At 41.6% G+C, this 18320-nt stretch overlaps 2 protein-coding genes across 5 annotated transcripts in view; both read left to right on the forward strand.

The window, feature by feature from the left end:
• The window catches only part of rtel1 (regulator of telomere elongation helicase 1), a 78021-nt gene extending 73081 nt beyond the window's left edge, over positions 1-4940 (forward strand). For 3 of the 4 annotated variants that reach the window (XM_055652514.1, XM_055652516.1, XM_055652518.1), the window contains 2 exons: positions 584-684; positions 4693-4940. In XM_055652514.1, the coding sequence (XP_055508489.1) occupies positions 584-684; positions 4693-4797 (206 nt within the window). In that variant the 3' untranslated portion in view covers positions 4798-4940. The remainder of the gene's footprint in view (positions 1-583; positions 685-4692) is intronic. The other variant, XM_055652517.1, reaches the window with a different exon arrangement.
• Positions 4941-11282: 6342 nt separating this feature from the next.
• Positions 11283-18082, forward strand: LOC129707468 (tumor necrosis factor receptor superfamily member 6B-like). Its single transcript, XM_055652519.1, has 4 exons — positions 11283-12143; positions 14452-14836; positions 15991-16173; positions 17204-18082. Exons 1-4 carry the CDS (start codon positions 12132-12134, stop codon positions 17518-17520), a joined length of 897 nt encoding a protein of 298 aa, XP_055508494.1. The 5' UTR covers positions 11283-12131; the 3' UTR covers positions 17521-18082.
• The last annotated feature ends 238 nt before the right edge of the window (positions 18083-18320 follow it).

Raw genomic sequence — 18320 nt, forward strand, 5'->3', positions numbered from 1 at the left:
TCCAATTGGAAGTTGAATTCTCCAATTTTAAGTAACGACAAACCCTCCCCCCATAGAACTCGCCTCTTCTCTGTGCCCCGCATGGACTTGCATCTAATTCTCTCCTTCCACGTACATTCCTTCCTTCAGCTACACAATTTGCAAGTCTTCAATCCTTTTGTCTCACACGTCATGTTTTTTCATCTGTGGCTTGTCCAACCATCTGCCTATCAAATAACCCCCCCTCATCTGTGTCTGCCTAATACCTGGCAGGCTTTGTCCTGCCCTTCCTCACTTCCAGATTTCTCTCACCCCTCCTCGTAATCTATCTGAAGAAGGGTCCCAACCAGAAACATTGGCCATCAATGTTATCCTGACATGCTGCCTGACCAGCTAAACTACTCCTGCATTCTGAGTTTTCTCTGCCTTAAAACTATCCAGTCTGTCTCAAGTCTCTGAAGATATCTTAAAATAGCCCCTTTACTGTGATTTGCTGGGTTTTTTTTTTTTACATTAACTGTACTGAAAGGTCTGACAATGAGACTCAATTTTATAATTTTTTTTTTTAAAGAAATATTCTAAACTTTGCAACATATTCTGCTAGGTTTCCACTGCATACTTTGTAGAGTTGATGCAACAATGCCATTTAGTTGTCAAAACTGTGAATTCACCTGCTGCATGTGCTGCTGGAAGCAGTTATTAAAGGTTAGACTGATTTTTAAATCTGTGGTGGTTGGAGGGGGGAACATTGAGTTGAGATGTTGTATTTTGGAAGCCTGCTTATGCAAAGCCATGACTAAAATTACATCCGAGAAAAATGGCAGTAAACTAAAAACACAGTTACTTAGTGCATGCACATTCAAAAACAGATGGGTATTCACCCTCCTTTAGTATTTGTTTATTTAATTTGGTTTAATTACTGTTTATTGCTAAAGCTTTTAATTTATTCAGAGATGCAGCGCGGAACCAGGACCTTCGCCCCCCCCCCCCCCCCAATCTGTGCTGACCAGTGATCTCCCCCTAACTCCCCCAACCTAGACAATTGGCTTCAGAGGATGATGGTGGGCGGTTGTTTTTCGGACTGGAGGCCTACACTAACACTATCTTACACGCTAGGGACAATTTACCATTTTTACCGAAACCAAATTAACCTACAAACCTGTATGTCTTTGGAGCATGGAAAGGAAACGGAGCACTCAGGGAAAATCCACGCGGTCACAGGGAGAACGTACAAACTCCGTACAGACAATTTCCGAGTGTAGTCAGGATCAAACCCAGCTGTCTGGCTCTGTAAGGCAGCTACTCTATTGCTGCACCACCGTGCTGCCCTTAGATACAGTGCACACATAAACATACACATAAATGCACAGACTTAAACATTGCCTCAAATCCTGCATTTTTTGTCTGATTTATCTTTATGCTTTTGGTGGATTGTTGTAACCTGTGCTGAATGTACACGTGTTTCTCTGCTACATGGAAATTAGGAAGTGCATCAAAACTCTGATCTCGCTTACAATATTTGCTCCATTGGAGGTAATTACCCTTGCAGTCTCAATGAGCCGAATGGACCAATTTCACTCTTATATCTTGTGATCACTCCCATAACAATCCACCTGATTAAATATATAAAAAAACAATGTTAAAAAGGAGCAAAGACCACTCTAAAGCTTTAGATTGTATAAATACTTTCCCTAAAACTATAAGTAACATCCACTTCCAAATGCCTTGAATTTCTGGCATGTGTGGACATACCAGTGCAAGAAAATTATCAGGGCGCAGTCAAGGTAATGTAGATTTTGGATTCTATGAGGATTAAAAGGCATTTCGAACACATGTTGTGGAATAGCTGTAATGATACAGTGGTAGAAAATCTTGTCATGAAACACTCTGAATGCTATGGTCAAGTCAAGTCACATTTATTTATATAGCACATTTAAGAAACAACTCTCGTTGGCCAAAGTGCTTTACATTTGTTATAAGAATAGTATAAACAAACAAACTACATACATATATACATATAGCCCTCGCTCAGTGGACGTCAGGAAAGGCTTGGGAGTATAGATAAGATTTTAGTCTTGACTTAAAGGAGTCGATGGAGGGGGAAGTTCTGATGGGAAGGGGGATGCTGTTCCACAGTCTAGGAGCTGCAACCGCAAAGGCGCGGTCGCCCCTGAGCTTATGCCTAGACCGCGGGATATTCAGCAACCCCAAGTCGGCCGATCTGAGGGACCTGGAGGTTACCAATGAGATAAGATGGATGAAATAATATAGCCAATTCATTATCAAAGATTTGATTGCATGTATGTTAAAAGTATTTTCTGTAGTTGGGAGTTTTTGTTCAAGTGAGGAAAGAGATTAAGAGAATAACAAAGTTGTTGGAAATTGAATGCTTTGCAGCAACAATTATCGCTGGATAAATACTTCATACAAATAGTGCAGCGATAAAATTGCTGCTTTACAACACTTGCAGTGCCACAGACCCAGGTTCGATCCCAACTTCGGTTGTTGCCTGTACCAAGTTTGTACATTCTCTGACATTTTCTGTATCCTTCCACCTCCAGAGACGTCCAGGTCTGTGGGTTAATCAGCTTGGTATAAGTGTAAATTGTCTCTAGTGTATGTAGGATTTACTGCACATCTTCTATGTGTATGTGACGAATAAACTTGACTTAACTTGGATGTTGCTAGTGTGCAGGGTTCACTGGTCGGTGGGGACTCGGTGGGCCAAAGGGCCTGTTTCCGCGCTGTATCTCTAAACTAAGATCGGGTAGTGGGATCATGGAATATCCTTGAAATTAGCTAATTTAAATCCAGTAGATAAAATGGGTACGAGTTCTGTAAATTGGTTATTGTTTTAAAAAAAATGTTGTCTGTACATTCCCTGTACTCTGCTGCCTCTTGTTCCAAATGCACTTTGGTTTTTGATTAAGATTCCAGCATCTGCAGTTCCTTGTGGATCCATAGTTTCACACAATTTGGGAGGCAGTTAAAAGTAGAGACTGTTTCCTATCACTCGTAGACTCTACTTCCCATTGGCATCCTGCCTATCAAATAATCGCTCCACCCCCTGTTCTGCATCCACCTAGCACTTGCTTGACTGTGTCCTGCCCCTCCTCTCTCCTGTTTTATCTCCCCCCACCACCACAATCAGTCTGCAGAAAGGACCCGAAACGTCACATATCCATGTTCTCCAGAGATTCTGCCTGACGTACTGAGTTACTCCAGCACTTTGTCTTCTTTTTTTTTGTAAACCAGCATCTGCAGTTCCTTGTTTCAGCCATAACCTTATGTTGAGAGTAGGACCGTGGGTTGTAAGAAACATTCTGTATCTTCCAGGGAAGCGATTCATAATGTTATTGGAGTTTGTGGCAGATCACAACTCTAACCACACTAAGGTTTCACATGGTTGCATTTTCCTGAGGAACATTACTCACCAGCCTCATTGCTTTGAAGTACAAAAACATGTTACGGTTCACAGGTTGCACCAATATTATTCTTTGTTATTTTGGACAAAATTTGGACTGAATAAAAAACCTTTATGTAATAAAATGGAGCTGCAGATGCTGGTTTATAACAAAGATACCAAATATAGACTAAACCTGCTGGAGTAATATATATATATATGTGTGTGATTCTGTCTGTCTATGTGCTCCTGAAATTACGCCAAAACGGTACACGATAGCGCTACAATTTTCTCACCATTGTCCTGTGGTGTGTTGTATCAAGTTTTGTTCAGATTGATGGTATATTTTACAAGTTATTCAGATTTTAAACTTTACAAAACTCCTCTTTGACAAAAATCTTTCATCTGTATTGGCAGATAGCAGCGCATGACATCACAATGGGATCTAATTTACATAAACTGCCCATCAGCAGATTCCACCCCACAATGACATCACAATGGGATCTCATTTACATTTTTAAAAACTCAGTTTTCAAAAACACAGCAGCGTTCCACCATGACATCACAATGGGATCTAAATTACATAAAATAAACACAGCAGCTTCGACCTCACAATGACGTCAAAGTGGGGTTGGGAGGGGAGAGGGGTTATGGAGGGAGGGAGAGGTGAGTGTGGGAGGGGAGGGGGAGAGAGAGAGAGAGGGTGAAGAGGAGGGGGAGAGTGCTGGGGGATAAGGGGAAATGAGCAGTGGGGCTATGCGTGAGTGGTGGAATATTGCATTGGGGGAACGGGTGAGTGGTGAAATATTGTGTTGGGGGAACGGGACACTTGGTCTAGTTATTGAATAAAAATCTTTGATTCTCCACCAGCTTGCACTATAAATGGAGAATTGGATGTTATGACTTTTCTTTAAATTTGAAAACCAGGAAGTAAGATAGTTTTCTTTTAAATGCTGAAAATACGCAGCAGATCAGACAGCATCTGGAGAGAAACATAACATTTCAGGTTAACTTGATCTGCTGTCTATTTTTTTTCTTATTTATTTATCCATCAACATTGTAGTATTTTACCCTTAGAAAATCAAAGTTAGTTTAGGCAGGCAAGAGAGATGGGAAATGATTATTTTTTCTAAAAACTTGAAACCACTTTAATGCTATTTCTGACATCTCTTAGATTATAATCATTGTGATTATTCTACACTGTGAAGCAACTTAAATTGAGTGGTTGAAAGGCTATGGTTGTTCTCTCAGCTATGCAAATATTGAAATACCGCAAGATTTAAACTTTCACTGTACTGTCATCCTTCCAGGAAAATAAGATGTGTCCAAATTGCAAAGTAACCACCACAAGAAGACACTTGAGGCAAGTTTTGTTTGCGAGAGATGAATCACGGAGTTCTGATGGACGTTCTTGAATGTCTGGATTGTACAATAAATATCATGAAAATTGTGGTTTATTTGAACATAAATATGTTTACAAAATGGTGAACTGGAATTTATATCTTATTTTTGTATTTGTCACAGCGTATGTGAATAATAAATATTATGATATGAAGTGTTTTTTTACTATCTGTGGCGCTCTGAATTATTCAAGTGTGATATGTCACTGAATATTTCTTTATGGAAAATAATAAATACGTTGACATAAAGCCATTTTTTTTAACTCGGTATAGTGTGCTGACTTGGTAAAGTATGATAAATTTCATTTTGAATTTTTCATTATAATTTGTGAATGCAAATTTTTCATAAATACAAGATAATCGTTCAGAATGTCCCCGCATGCCTTTTAATCAATGTGGTACATTTGCAAATTGGAGGAAAATTGCTATTTTGCAGCTAGCAAGATTACATGACGATCATTGTTATTATGATCAGTTAATATTTCAGAAATGTAAATACAGGAATCAATATAGGCCAGGCCGTATAGAAGATATTTATCCCATCTGTCTTTTAAAAATTCCCAAAGACAGATGGGATAAATATCTTCTATACGTTCATAACTGTTCGATTAATGTAAGACATATCCTAATCCAATTTAAATTATTACATAGACTATATTACTCAAACTAAACTGAATAAAATTTTCCCAAATGTATCCCCCATCTGTGACAAATGTTTATCTCAAAAAGCAACTATAGCACACTCCTTCGTCTCCTGCATAAAACTCCATATATTTTGGAAATAAATTTTGAAATCTTCACAAAATTATTAAAAACAAAACTGGACCCCCATACAGAATTTTGGAACAACAGATGCCTGCTCTGAGCTATCAATATTTCAAAGACGTTTCCTTAACTACGGCCTGATAACGGCAAAAAAACATACTCAAATTTTGGAAAAATGCATCCACCCCAACGCTTAAAATGTGGATCACAAGCATCTCTGAGGCTACATCTAGAAGATATGAGACTCGTCTTAGCAGGGAAATCAGAGCAATATTTAAAGATATGGTCTCCATTTATTGATTTATTACAAGTATAGTATGGTGCAACACAATCTGGAAATAAACCGATTCACGAACTGGGTGATGGGTGTGGTAAGATATGAAGCAGGTATATCCCTACACAAGGGTTTCTTTTTATTCTCTTGTCGTTTTTTTCACCTCTTTTTTTTCTTTTCTTTCTTTTTTTACAGTTGTATGGGTTTTTGTCTTTATTTTTCTACAGGCTATCACTTGTTCACCCCTGGACTGCCCATTGGGTACTCTAGGGGTTTACACATCATTACTTCCTTCACTCTTTTATTCTCTAGTTCTCTCTTTCTTGATCTACCTTTTTCTTGTTAAATTTAAAATAGAAGCTGTACACGAAATGCTTGTCATATGCTGCGGTTTATCCTACTGAATACTGTTTCTAAAAAAAATACAAATTTAAAATATATATATATAGGCCAGGACATCCGGGTTAATCCACAAGTCTTTGAAGTACAGCATTGCCACAGAATCTTCTGCATACATTCAGACGATCAGGCAACTTCTCTGGAGGACATGTATTGATGATATTTCGGGTCGAGACCCTTATTCAGATTGAGGTGGGTCGAGACCCCAAACGTTACCTATCCATGTTCTCCAGAAATGCTGCCTGAACTGCTGAGTTACTCCAGCGCAGTTCTTTATTTATACTTTTTGGCATTTTACATTATTGTTCAAAAGACAATCCTCAGAACGGCACTGGAATGTAAGCCTGGGCAATGTGGCATGTTTTTGAAGCTAAACATTAATTTAGAATGTCAGACACAAAATGCTGGAGTAATGCAGCAGGAGAGGCAGCATCTCTGGAGAGAAGGAATGGGTGACGTTTCAGGTCAAGACCCTTAACTCAGACTGATGTCAGGGGAGGGAGATACATAGATAAGGAAGAGTGTAACGTGTGAACACAGGACACGGAATCGAGATCAAGGAAAATGTAGAATTGATCATTGTTAGCTGGGAAAAGGTAACAACAAAGCAAAGATAGACTGTATGGGAAGGAACTGCAGATGCTGGAACATTGAAATGACAAAAATGCTGGAGACCATCAGCGGGTGAGGCAGCATCTATGGAGCGAAGGAAATAGGTGACGTTTCAGGCAGAAACACTTCTTCAGACTGATGTGAGGGTGGTGGGGCAGGAAGAAGAAAGAAAGAAAGAGGAGGAGCCTGATGGGCTAGAGGGGGAGCTGAGAAGGGGAGGAGACAGTAAGGACTGTCTGAAATTGGAGAAGTCAATGTTCATGCCGCTGGGGTATAAACTGCCCAAGCAAAATGTGAGGTGCTGCTCCTCCAATTTCCGGTGGTCCTTACTCTGATCATGGAGGAGGCCCAGGACCGAGATAAACTGTAGCCAGAGACAGTCGGACTGACTGGTCGGAGAACTGAGAAGGGGGATGGATGGAGAGAGAGGGAAAGCAAGGGTTACTGGAAGTTGGAGAAGTCACTGCCGGGTTGCAAGCTGCCCAAGCCCATGTACTGTTTCTCCAATTTGCGCTGGGCCTCACTCTGACAACAGAGGAGGCTCAGGACAGAAAGGTCAGTCAGAAATGATCGCGGAGCGCAGACGGCCAAGCGGAGGCAAGGTAATCGTCTCGCTGAACACCTCCGCTCAGTCCGCCTATAGGGTGATTTCACCAAAGGTCAAATGAGCGTAGATCCCCCCTCACGTGACCGAAAATTTTAACTGGAGGACATATGTCAGTTCGGTACATGTTAGTGAATGGGGAAACACGCACTTTCCCACCCGTTAAAAACATTGAAAACGTTTGCTCGCTGAATTTCATCAAAAGTAAGGCATTATTAACTTACTTTTGATGAAATTCAGCGAGCAAACGCGATAATTCCCGATATTTTGGATCTTTAAATCTCCACGGGCAAATGTCGGCTGTTCACTTCCGCTGTTTTCTACCTTCAGTTCCCTCTTGTAATTACCTTACATTCTATCTTTTTTTTTGCCTGAAAATTTAGGTCGCTGTGCTTCACGGTCACCCCGACTAGCACAGAAAATTTCAGCTCAAAAATCGGCCGTTTTCCATGTTTTTAACGGGTGGGAAAGTGTGTGTTTCCCCATTCACTAACATGTACCGAACTGACATATGTCCTCCAGTTAAAATTTTCGGTCACGTGAGGGGGAGGGGATCTACGCTCATTTGACCTTTGGTGAAATCACCCTATACCTACCTAATCTAGTTGCTCAACACTTTAACTTCCCCTCCCAAGCTGACCTTTCCGTCCTGGGCCTCCTCCCTTGTCAGAGTGAGACTCAGCTGACACCCCAGCATTGACTTCTCTAACCTCGAGTAACCCTTCCTTTCCCTCTCTCTCCATCCCTCTCCTTCCCAGTTTCTCTGTTTGCTGTTTCATCTTCTCCCAGCTGACAATGATCTATTCTACATTTTCCTTGATCTGGATTCCCTTTGTCCTGTTTTCACTCCTTACACTCCCACTCTCCTTGCGTCAGTACGAAGAAGGCTCTAGACCTAAAACGTCACACATTCATTTTGAATGTCACATGCGACACCCAACGCTGACTCACAAATCTCATTCATTCGAATTCATCGAAACTGCCTCGGGACGTCACAATCATTAATTGCATCAATTTTCTACTTGCAACCAAAATGATTCAATTAGAACAAAGATTATTGGAACTGCATTTTGCTTAAACTAATCATTGCCCTTTAACTCCTCCACTTCTCAGCTCTCCCTCAGCCCACTGGCTTCTCCTGTTCCTTTCTTCTTCTCTCCCACTCCACCCTCACACCAGCGTGAAGAAGGGTCTCGGCCCGAAACGTCGCCTATTTCCTTCGCTCCATAGATGCTGCCTCACCCGCTGAGTTTCCCCAGCATTTTTTGTCTACCAATGGTTTTAACAAGGTACATTCATACTATCATCCAATTGTTTTGCAGAACATCCAGTTATTATCTGGGGACTTGGATCCCCTTCCATAGTCTGTTCTTGAGGACAGTTCAGCTTGTATTCTTGTCCCACCCACCACCTGTCTCTCCCACATGCATTCTCTCTCTCTCTCATTTCCCTGTGCTGATAGCTCCCACATGTTGCAGCTGCAACACGTCACCTGACTCGGCGTGCATGTCTTATTTTAATTCAAGTATCAAGTGTCTTTTATTGCCATTCAGACTTTTCAATCTGCACGAAATTTCGTGCCTTGCAGTCACAACATAGAATAAAATAACAAAACACACAATTCATGTAAACACTTTCTTTAAAATGGATAACAGTTTTGAAGTATAAATATAATTGTCCGATAAGTGCAGATAATTCATTTAGTTTCGATTTTAGTTTAGAAATACAGCACGAAAACAGGCCATTCGGCCCACCGTGCCGACCAGCTTTTTTAGTTCTTTTCTGGCTAATAATGCTTTTTTAGATTATTAGACTCCATTTCCTCTGACCAGAGTCTTCATTTCTCTCATCCAGGCTTCCCTACTCTTACATGATTTCCCTTCACTCTAACAGCAACATGTATGTTTTAAAGTTATAACACACGTAATAACACTTTTAAAAGCATCCCACTTTCCAGATATCCCTTTGCCCTCTAACAACCTACTCAAATCAACGTGCAAGTTCCTGTCTAAAACCATCAAAGTTAGCCTTGCCCCAGTTTTGAACGTTAACTTGTGGGCCAGCCCTGTCCTCATCCTAACTAATTTAATGCTAATAAAACTGTTTCTCGGGTTCTAAATGGCCCATCCATTGACACGTCAGTCACTTGCTCTGTCCAGGTCAATCTCTGACCTCTCCCTTGGAGGTCCCTCACATTTCCTGAGCACCATTTCCTGAATAGGTTTGGCACGTTCAACTTGGTCTGAGCCCCATCTAGATTGCGAAAGTTAAAATTCCCTACTATGACAATCCTATTAGGCTTGCAGCTCACTGCAATCGCCCCGCACATTTGACTATTTAATCCCCATTGACTATTTGCTGGCCTGTATTATAAGCCTAGCAAGGTGATCATCCACTATTTTTATTTCTCCTCCCCACCTTCCATTACATTACCCGATCCTTCAGTAACGTCATCTCAAACTACAGTACTGCTAGGCTAAATCGTTCAGCATGTTTGTAAATTGTTCATAGCTAGACGCACTTCAGATTCAATGTGTAGGAAGGAACTGCAGATGCTGGTTTAATGACACAAAACGCAGGAGAGGCTGGAGAAAATGAGTGGGTGACGTTTCGGATCGAGACCCGTCTTCTGAGAGTCAGGGGAGAGGGAAACGAGAGATACAGACGGTGACAGAGATATATAGAACCAATGAAGGAAAAATATGCAAAAGGTTACGATGATAATGACAAAGCAAATTGGCATTTCGAGATTATGACTCAACAGAAGAAATGTCAACAAAAAAAAAGAGTGAATGTAATAATAGGGTATTTGGTTTTGCATTTTTTGGCAATATGTAAAGAGATCAAAATGTCTATTACTCAACAGCTTCGATAGCTGTACAAAGGGTGTATCAACAAAGAAAGGAATGCAAATTCGGTTCACAAAACTGATTCTATGGATAGTGGGACGATCCTGGAAAGATTGTCATAGGGTCATACAGCACGGAAACAGGCCCTTCGGCCCTGCAGTTCCTTCTTGTTACATATCATAGGCCCTTCGGCCCTGCAGTTCCTTCTTGTTACATATTATATTGCGTTAATCAGACTAACTTGACAGAGCTGGGAAGTGTGCACTCAAGTTGGAAAGGGTGCAGAGAAGATTTACGAGCATGTTGCCAGGACTAGAGGGCCTGAGGTATAGGGAGAGGTTGAACAGGCGAGGACTCTATTCCTTGGAGCGCAGGAGAATGAGATGTGATCTTTTAGAAACGTGTAAAATCATGAGAGAAATAGATCGGGTAGAGTTTCTTGTCCAAAGTAAAGGAATCAAGAACCAGAGGACATAGGTTTAAGGTGATGGGGGGAAGATTTAATAAGAATCTGAGGGGTAACCTTTTTTCACGCAAAGGGTGGTAGGTGTATGGAACGAGCTGCCAGAGGAGATAGGTATAATCGCAACAGTTAAGAAATGTGCCTTTAACTTGCCCCTAATCTTCTCAACTCTCACCCACAGAGTGTGTCTGCAGTAACCATTGATCAATCAAATGGAATAGACCCCAATGTTTTTATTGCCTTGTATATCTATTCTATATTTTCCTTGAGCCGCAACCCCCTTGATGTCTCGTTTTCACACCTTACACTTTCATCTCTCTAGTCTCCCTCTCCCCTGACTCTTGGTCTTGACCCGAAACGTCACCCTTTCCTTCTCCCCAGAGACACTGCCAGCACCGCCATTCAACATGATCATAGTACCCCGTTCCTGCTTTCTCTCCATATTCCTTGATTCCGTTAGACCTAAGAACTGTATCCAACTCCCTCTTGAATACACCCAGCGAATTGGCCCCCCACTGCGTTCTGTGGCAGATCATTTTACATAGTCACAACTCTCTGAGCGCAGGTATATGGGACTAGGGGAGATTATGTGTTCGGCACGGACTAGAAGGGTCGAGATGGCCTGTTCCGTGCTGTAATTGTTATATGGTTATATGGTTATATGGTCTCTGGGTGAGAAAGTGTTTCCTCATCTCAGTCTGGGCTACCCCTTATTCTTGAACTGTGACCCTCTGTTTCTGGATTCCCCCAAAGTCAGGAACAAATGTTCCTGCATCTATCCTGTCCAACCCCTTAAGAAGTTTGGGAGAACCTTGTCTCAGCTTTCAATTCTGCAATTTGCCACGTTCCGGGTTGTACGTTGGCCGTTGTTATCGCACGGCTCCCATCATCATTTACAGTTTACTTTATGTCTGGATTTGTGCAGCACCTTGGCCACTCCCGACGTTATCCATCATCTATGAGTCCGCCACATCCCACAAACATGTCATAACGACACTGAAAGTATCCATGCGACCAGATAGCATCCCCTACTTTACTTTCTCAATCGAGTTTGTAAATGCCCTCCCGCTTCGATGCTTTCAATATTAATTACCTTATAACCAAAACGCGTTTTACTTCCTTTATTGTGTTGTCCAGAAGCGAAATCGCCGTCGTATCTGATGCTCCGAACAATCGATTACACAAGAAATTGCCAGACATTCCCCAAAAAGAGAATTCCGGGATGAACGGACAGCCGGAAGATTACGGGGGAAATTCCACGTAGTAATTCCTTCGTCGTTAGATCGTGAGACGATGACTCACCCCGCGTCATTCAGCTGATAAAACGAGCGTGTGGAACTTGCACCCTCAACAGCTGAGCGCGTCCACAGCAAGCGAGCAAGCATGATCCTCAAGGTAAGGTGGCAATGCAAGATCAAACAGCTTCACTGCATCAACTCTATGGTGCACTAGTGCTGAGATTGTTGCTCCAATGATGCTGAGGATTTTACTGTTTGTTATATTTTGAGGACACACGAGCATGAGTACATTTATTAATTTTAACTTATTTTATTTGTATGTCTGTACATACAGAATGAGATTCGCAGCTGAAACTATATATGTATTGATCTTTATAGCAGCCAGTCTGACGTCTGTCTCGTATAGCATGTGTTCTCCATAGATGCTGCCTGACCCGCTGAGTTACTCCGGCACTTTGTGCTTTTTTTTGTAAACCAGTATCTGCAATTCCTCGTTGTCTAAGGTCGTTGTAAGTTGTTAGCAGTGGTTCTCTGCTGGGTTGTTGCAGCATATGTTACAGATATGAATAATTTGGACTTTTTAACAAGGGAATTCCAATAAAGATGGATCCAGAAGATGACCTCCCCTGGACAATCTTTATATTTTTAAATGCCTTTTGTGTCCTTGTCAGTGGAGCAGCGTCTCCACATCTCGACCATCTGTAGTTCCTTGCCGTTCCAGTAATCGTTTATATATTGAGTTCAATGTTGTCAATTGCGTCCTGCACTGTGAAGTGTTACACAGCAGCTCTATGTAACCAGGCATTCCGCCGGTCCACGCTGCTACCACAATAGACGAATAGACACAAAGCGCGGTAGTAACTCAGCGGGTCATGCAGCATCTCTGGAGAACATAGACAGGCGACATTTCAGGTCCAGACCCTTCTTCAGACTCCAGCACCACGTGTCCTTGTGTGTACTAAACCAGCGACTGAAGTTCCTTGTTTCTGCGGCAGTGAGTTGGGTGAAAAGTTTAGGGCTCGGAGTATTCGCTCCTGGGCCACATTCTGCCCGTGTGACAGAATGAGATAGGTGGCGTGTGACATCTACAGGTCACAGCTCAGAATCTCTGCATGTCAAATTCATATAACTCATCCATTTGGGCTTCATTTATTGATATATGTTTTGAACATTGTAGGTTCTGCGCGCATGGCGGGGACTGATTCGAGTCATCCCATTACTGAGATCTTAAATCAGATTATATAATAACTTGATATACTTACGTTAAGACACGTTTAAAATTTTACTCCGTGCAATCAGAATGCAGAGTTCATTCGGCCCATCGTGCCTGTGCATTTACTCACGCCTCACAAATAGAATGAACGAAGAGGGATCATCGGGACTTTAACCAATCCTTTTTGTAACTGTCGGCGCCCTATAGATAATAGACAATAGGTGCATGAGTAGGACATTCAAGCCAGCACCGCCATTCAATGTGATCATGGCTGATCATCCACCATCAGTTTCCCGTTCCTGCCTTCTCCCCATATCCGTTGACTCTGCTATCAAGGGACAGAGCTTAAAGAAATCTATCTAACTCTCTCTTGAAAGCAACCAGAGAATTGGCCTCCACTGCCTTCTGAGGCAGATAATTCCACAGATTCACAGCTCTCTGGATGATTTATCTCCGTTCTAAATGACTTATCCCTTATTCTTAAACTGTGGCCCCTGGTTCTGGAGTCTCTCAACATCGGGAACATGTTTCCTGCCTGTAGCATGTCCAAACCCTTAAAAATCTTATATGTTTCAATAAGATCCCCTCTAATCCTTCCAAATTGCAGTGTATACAAGCCTAGTTACATCCTCAAAAAATTCCAGAAGATTAGTCAAGCATGATTTCCCCTTTGTTAATCCATGCGGTCTCGGACTGATCCTGTTACTGCTATCTAAATGTGCCGCTATTCCATCTTTTATAATTGACTCCAGCATCTTCCCCACCACCGATGTCACGCTAACTGTGCTATAATTTAGTTTTCTCTCTCCCGCCTTTCTTAAAATATGGGTGTAAAGTTATGGGTGGCGACTCTTTGCACACTTTCTGTAGTGCATGAAAAACAACGAATTTCACTCTAAAGTACATGTGATAGTAATGTATCATCATCATCATCAAATAAAATCTTGCATCATCTATTTATTGAAGATAGAGATAGATGTCTAATGCTAGACACAGTTGCTGGAGTAACTCGGCGGGTCAGGCAGCATCTCTGGAGAGAAGGAATAGGTGACAGTTCGAGTCCAGACCTTTCATCTGTCTGAAGAAGGGTCTCGACCCGACATGTCACCTGTTCCTTTTCTCAGTTTTAAGTTTGACCATTTCTAAGTTAAGGAAGCCAAAAGGAGTAAAGTTATTTCAGGTATGATGCTGTGAATGGTAATGATAGACAGTTTCATTAATTATTATTTTTTGGTTATTATTTCCTCTACAGTGCCTCGCCCTATTTGCATTGACTGAACGTGTTTTAAGTTCAACGGTGGTGGTGAGAACCAAGCCTACTTTCGAATGGACCGATCCAAATACTCGCGAAAAATTGTTATGTGAGATGTGCGGGCCTGGTACAGTTGTGCTAACACGATGCACCGCCACACAACAGACAGTGTGCAGGCCCTGCATAGGCGACCAATTCATGAAACACTGGAACCGCTACACAAAATGCCATGGCTGCTACCGCTGCGTAGAAGATGAGCATGAGATACACCCGTGCAACGGCACACACAATCGAGTGTGTCAATGTGACACTAACTATTTCTTCATGTTCGAATTCTGCAAGAGACATACCGAATGCACCTTTGGGCACGGTGTGGTGATAACAGGTATGTTTAATATTTCTAATATTAATTTTGAAGAAGGGTCTCGACCCGAAACGCCACCTATTCCTTCTCTCCAGAGATGCTGTCTGTCCCGCTGAGTCACTCCAGATTTTTGTGTCTATCTTAATTCTTACACTATCCACCCATCGCCTTGAGCGCATGGTTTGTTGTGTTGCAAAGCTTGTCCAAACTACACTATGTGAATGGAGGAACTGCAGATGCTGGCTTACACCGTAGATGAACACACACATGCTGGAGTCATTCATGGGGTCAGGCAGCATCTCTGGAGAAAAGGAATAGGTGACGTTTCGGGTCAAGTCCTCTATTCATACTGAGATTCAAGGGAGAGGGAAACTAGAGGTATGAAAAGGTAGGAGAGTTGCTTCCTGACCAGCTGAGTTACTCCATCATTTTGTGCCCAAACTACAATCTGTACAGCATACTAATTCTAGATGAGTAGGAAATTGGAAAGATAGCGTGCGGTTAATGTAGCTGGTGAATTTATCCTGAACCTGAGAATGAAATAAATAGCTAAGCTGATAAAGTTATGTATTCTCGGTATCAAAACTGGATTTGGCTGCGATCACAACCTCTAATATAATGTTTCATTTAATGAAAGGACATTTTAAGAGGTTGACATGTAGGAGATTATTCTCAAACAAATGTCCCACCATCGTATTTGCATTTATTCTACTTTGAAAATGAATGAGGTTTCAGAATTCATCATAGACGGCAAATGGATTATTTCTGGGCAAAAATTTTAAACTCCACAATAACATGTATATTGCCTTGAATAATGTCTGGATTTGCATAGTTCATCCCGAACAGTTCCATAATAGAACACTCCCTGACTTACTGACTGTTGAAAGGGACACACTTGCTGGAAGACCATCAACTCGGTGAAGGATGCTCTTTGAGCTGCCCAAAACCCGTTGGTCTCCCAGCAGTGACCATAAGTAGTATAGGTGTTTTGCTTTAGGATAGATGTAAACACTGTTGTGTATGGTGTTATTGAATGTACAGACAATGTATGAACAGGTTGTGGACAGTTTTACTTTGTATACATGTTTTGTTCTCTGGAAGTTCTTTTTTGGAAAAAATTACTACATAATATTTTCTATGAATTTTAACTGATCCGATGGACTTGTGTTTTCTAGGAACCCATTATCGCGATTCAACGTGTGAAAAATGTCCCAGTGGATTTTTCTCTCCCACACACTCGAGTACGGATCTCTGTATTGCACACACAAACTGCATTGATGGTTTAGTGGTCAATGTTCCAGGCAATCTTTACCACGACACCCTGTGTACCTCCTGCAGTACATATGTGGGAACTACAGGTATGTAAAGCAATTTTCTTTTGTAGGGTAACTACAATACCATCCTTAAATATTAAAAAATTTTTATGAAGTATATTTCTATAATCAGAATAAATCATTGGGGAGTTAGGACAAAGGACTCGGCTTGCGTGGATCACGGTGATGGGGAGAGGGGTGGGGGGAGAAGAAAGGTACAACCTGTGTGGGATACTTTGTAACATTGTCAGCGCCCTTGATGTGGCGACTCTTTGCATACCTTGAAGCAAAGAATTTCACTGTGACTTATCACAAATGACAATAATGCATTAATGCATTCATACCAATCTTATTGGAGAGCTGTGTGTCTGACGGCACTGGGCCTGTACTCGCTGGAGTTTAGAAGAATGAGGGGGGCCCTCACTGAAATGTACTGAATAGTGAAAGACTTGGATAGAATAGATGTGGAGAGGGTGTTTCCACGAGTGAGGGAGTCTGGGCCTAGAGGTCATAGTCTCATAAATAAAGGACGTCCCTTTAGGAAGGAGATGAGGGGGAATTTCTTTAGTCAGAGGGTGGTGAATCTGTGGAATTCTTTGCCACAGGGACTGTGGGCGCCAAGTCAATGGATATTTCTAAGGTAGAGATAGATAGATTCTTGATTAGTACGGGTGTCAGGGGTTATGGGAAGAAGACAGAGAATGGGGCAAGGGGGGAAGAGATAGATCAGCCATGATTGAATGGCAGAGTAGACTTGATGGGCCGAATGGCCCAATTCTGCTCCTATCACTTCTGACCTTCTGATATTGTCTGTGCTGAACATGATGCCAAGTTAAACTAACTTCAAACACTTAACGAGAATGATTGCAACTAATCTATATAGCACATTATTCCATTATGTTGCCTCTCTAACGTGTCTGGAGTTTACGGTTCAATTTAGATTTTATTACGTTATTTTGTGATTAATGGAAAAGCAAAGCATAAGACAGAATATGACTGGAAATAGATGAACAACTAAAAACCAACACAGGATGTCTATTAAAAAGCTACATTTATTTTTTATCTCTTTCAACAGCATGTGATGACGCACTTATTCAGTTTCTGGCACATCAGAAGATCGCAAAAAGGAAACTCAAAAAGTTTATCCGTTCCCTTGTTACTACTGAAAATGTTGAGCAATTACATGCGGAAATGTCAAACGGGAATAGGGATATGATGTATACAAAGTTATATCCTCTTCTGGTGAAATGGAGAAAAAGAGTCCAGGGGAAGCATGTTGCTGAGATGATAATCTCAAAACTTGAAAGTGCAAAGTTGAAGAATGTCGTAACAAGGATAAAAAAACGTTTTGGTGAAATGTCAGCTGAGGTCACCTTTAATCATTTGCCCTGAATGGTCCCCAAAAGAGTTGAGTTTAAGGTCAATAGCATTTCAAAAGCGGGTTTTTATTTTATTCCAGGTTGTAGTTTGTTTATTGGCCATTGTGGGATGCAAGGGAGAGAGAGACAAAACAAACTTGGTTTCCCACTTTTGCTGCCCAGTCCATCATCGGCTCCGATCCCCCCACCATCGAGGGGGTCTACCACAGTCGCTGCCTCAAAAAGGCTGGCAGCATCATCAAGGACCCAGACCATCCTGGCCACACACTCATCTCTCCGCTGCCTTCAGGTAGAAGGTACAGGAGCCTGAAACCTGCAACAAACAGGTTCAGGAATAGCTACTTCCCCACAGCCATCAGACTATTAAACTCAACTCAAATAAAATCTGAACTTTAATTAGCCTACTGCACTTTATATGTTTATTTATGTGTGTGTATATATAGATTCTATTGTATATGGTCAAACTGATCTGTTCTGTATTATTTATGCCTGCAATGTTCTGTTGTGCTGAAGCAAAGCAAGAATTTCATTGTCCTATCTGGGACACATGACAATAAACTCTCTTGAATCTTGAATCTTGAATCAATCCTGCGTCTCTGTAGCAGCTTAAACCGGTGGTGGGGTTAGTAGTTTCAAGAGAGTCAAGAATCAAGAGACAAATACCGATATTTGTGCGACTTTCTATCAGAGAATTGTAAAATATTTGAGACAAAAGTTGGGGAGGGGAGAGGGGGCAGGAGAACATGGAACCCACCCAAGTGTTTGTTTGACCCCGTCCTTCTAATTCCACATTGGCTCCATTGGAAAATGAGT

This window comes from Leucoraja erinacea, chromosome 21, assembly GCF_028641065.1.
Source record: "Leucoraja erinacea ecotype New England chromosome 21, Leri_hhj_1, whole genome shotgun sequence".
Lineage (NCBI taxonomy): Eukaryota > Metazoa > Chordata > Chondrichthyes > Rajiformes > Rajidae > Leucoraja > Leucoraja erinaceus.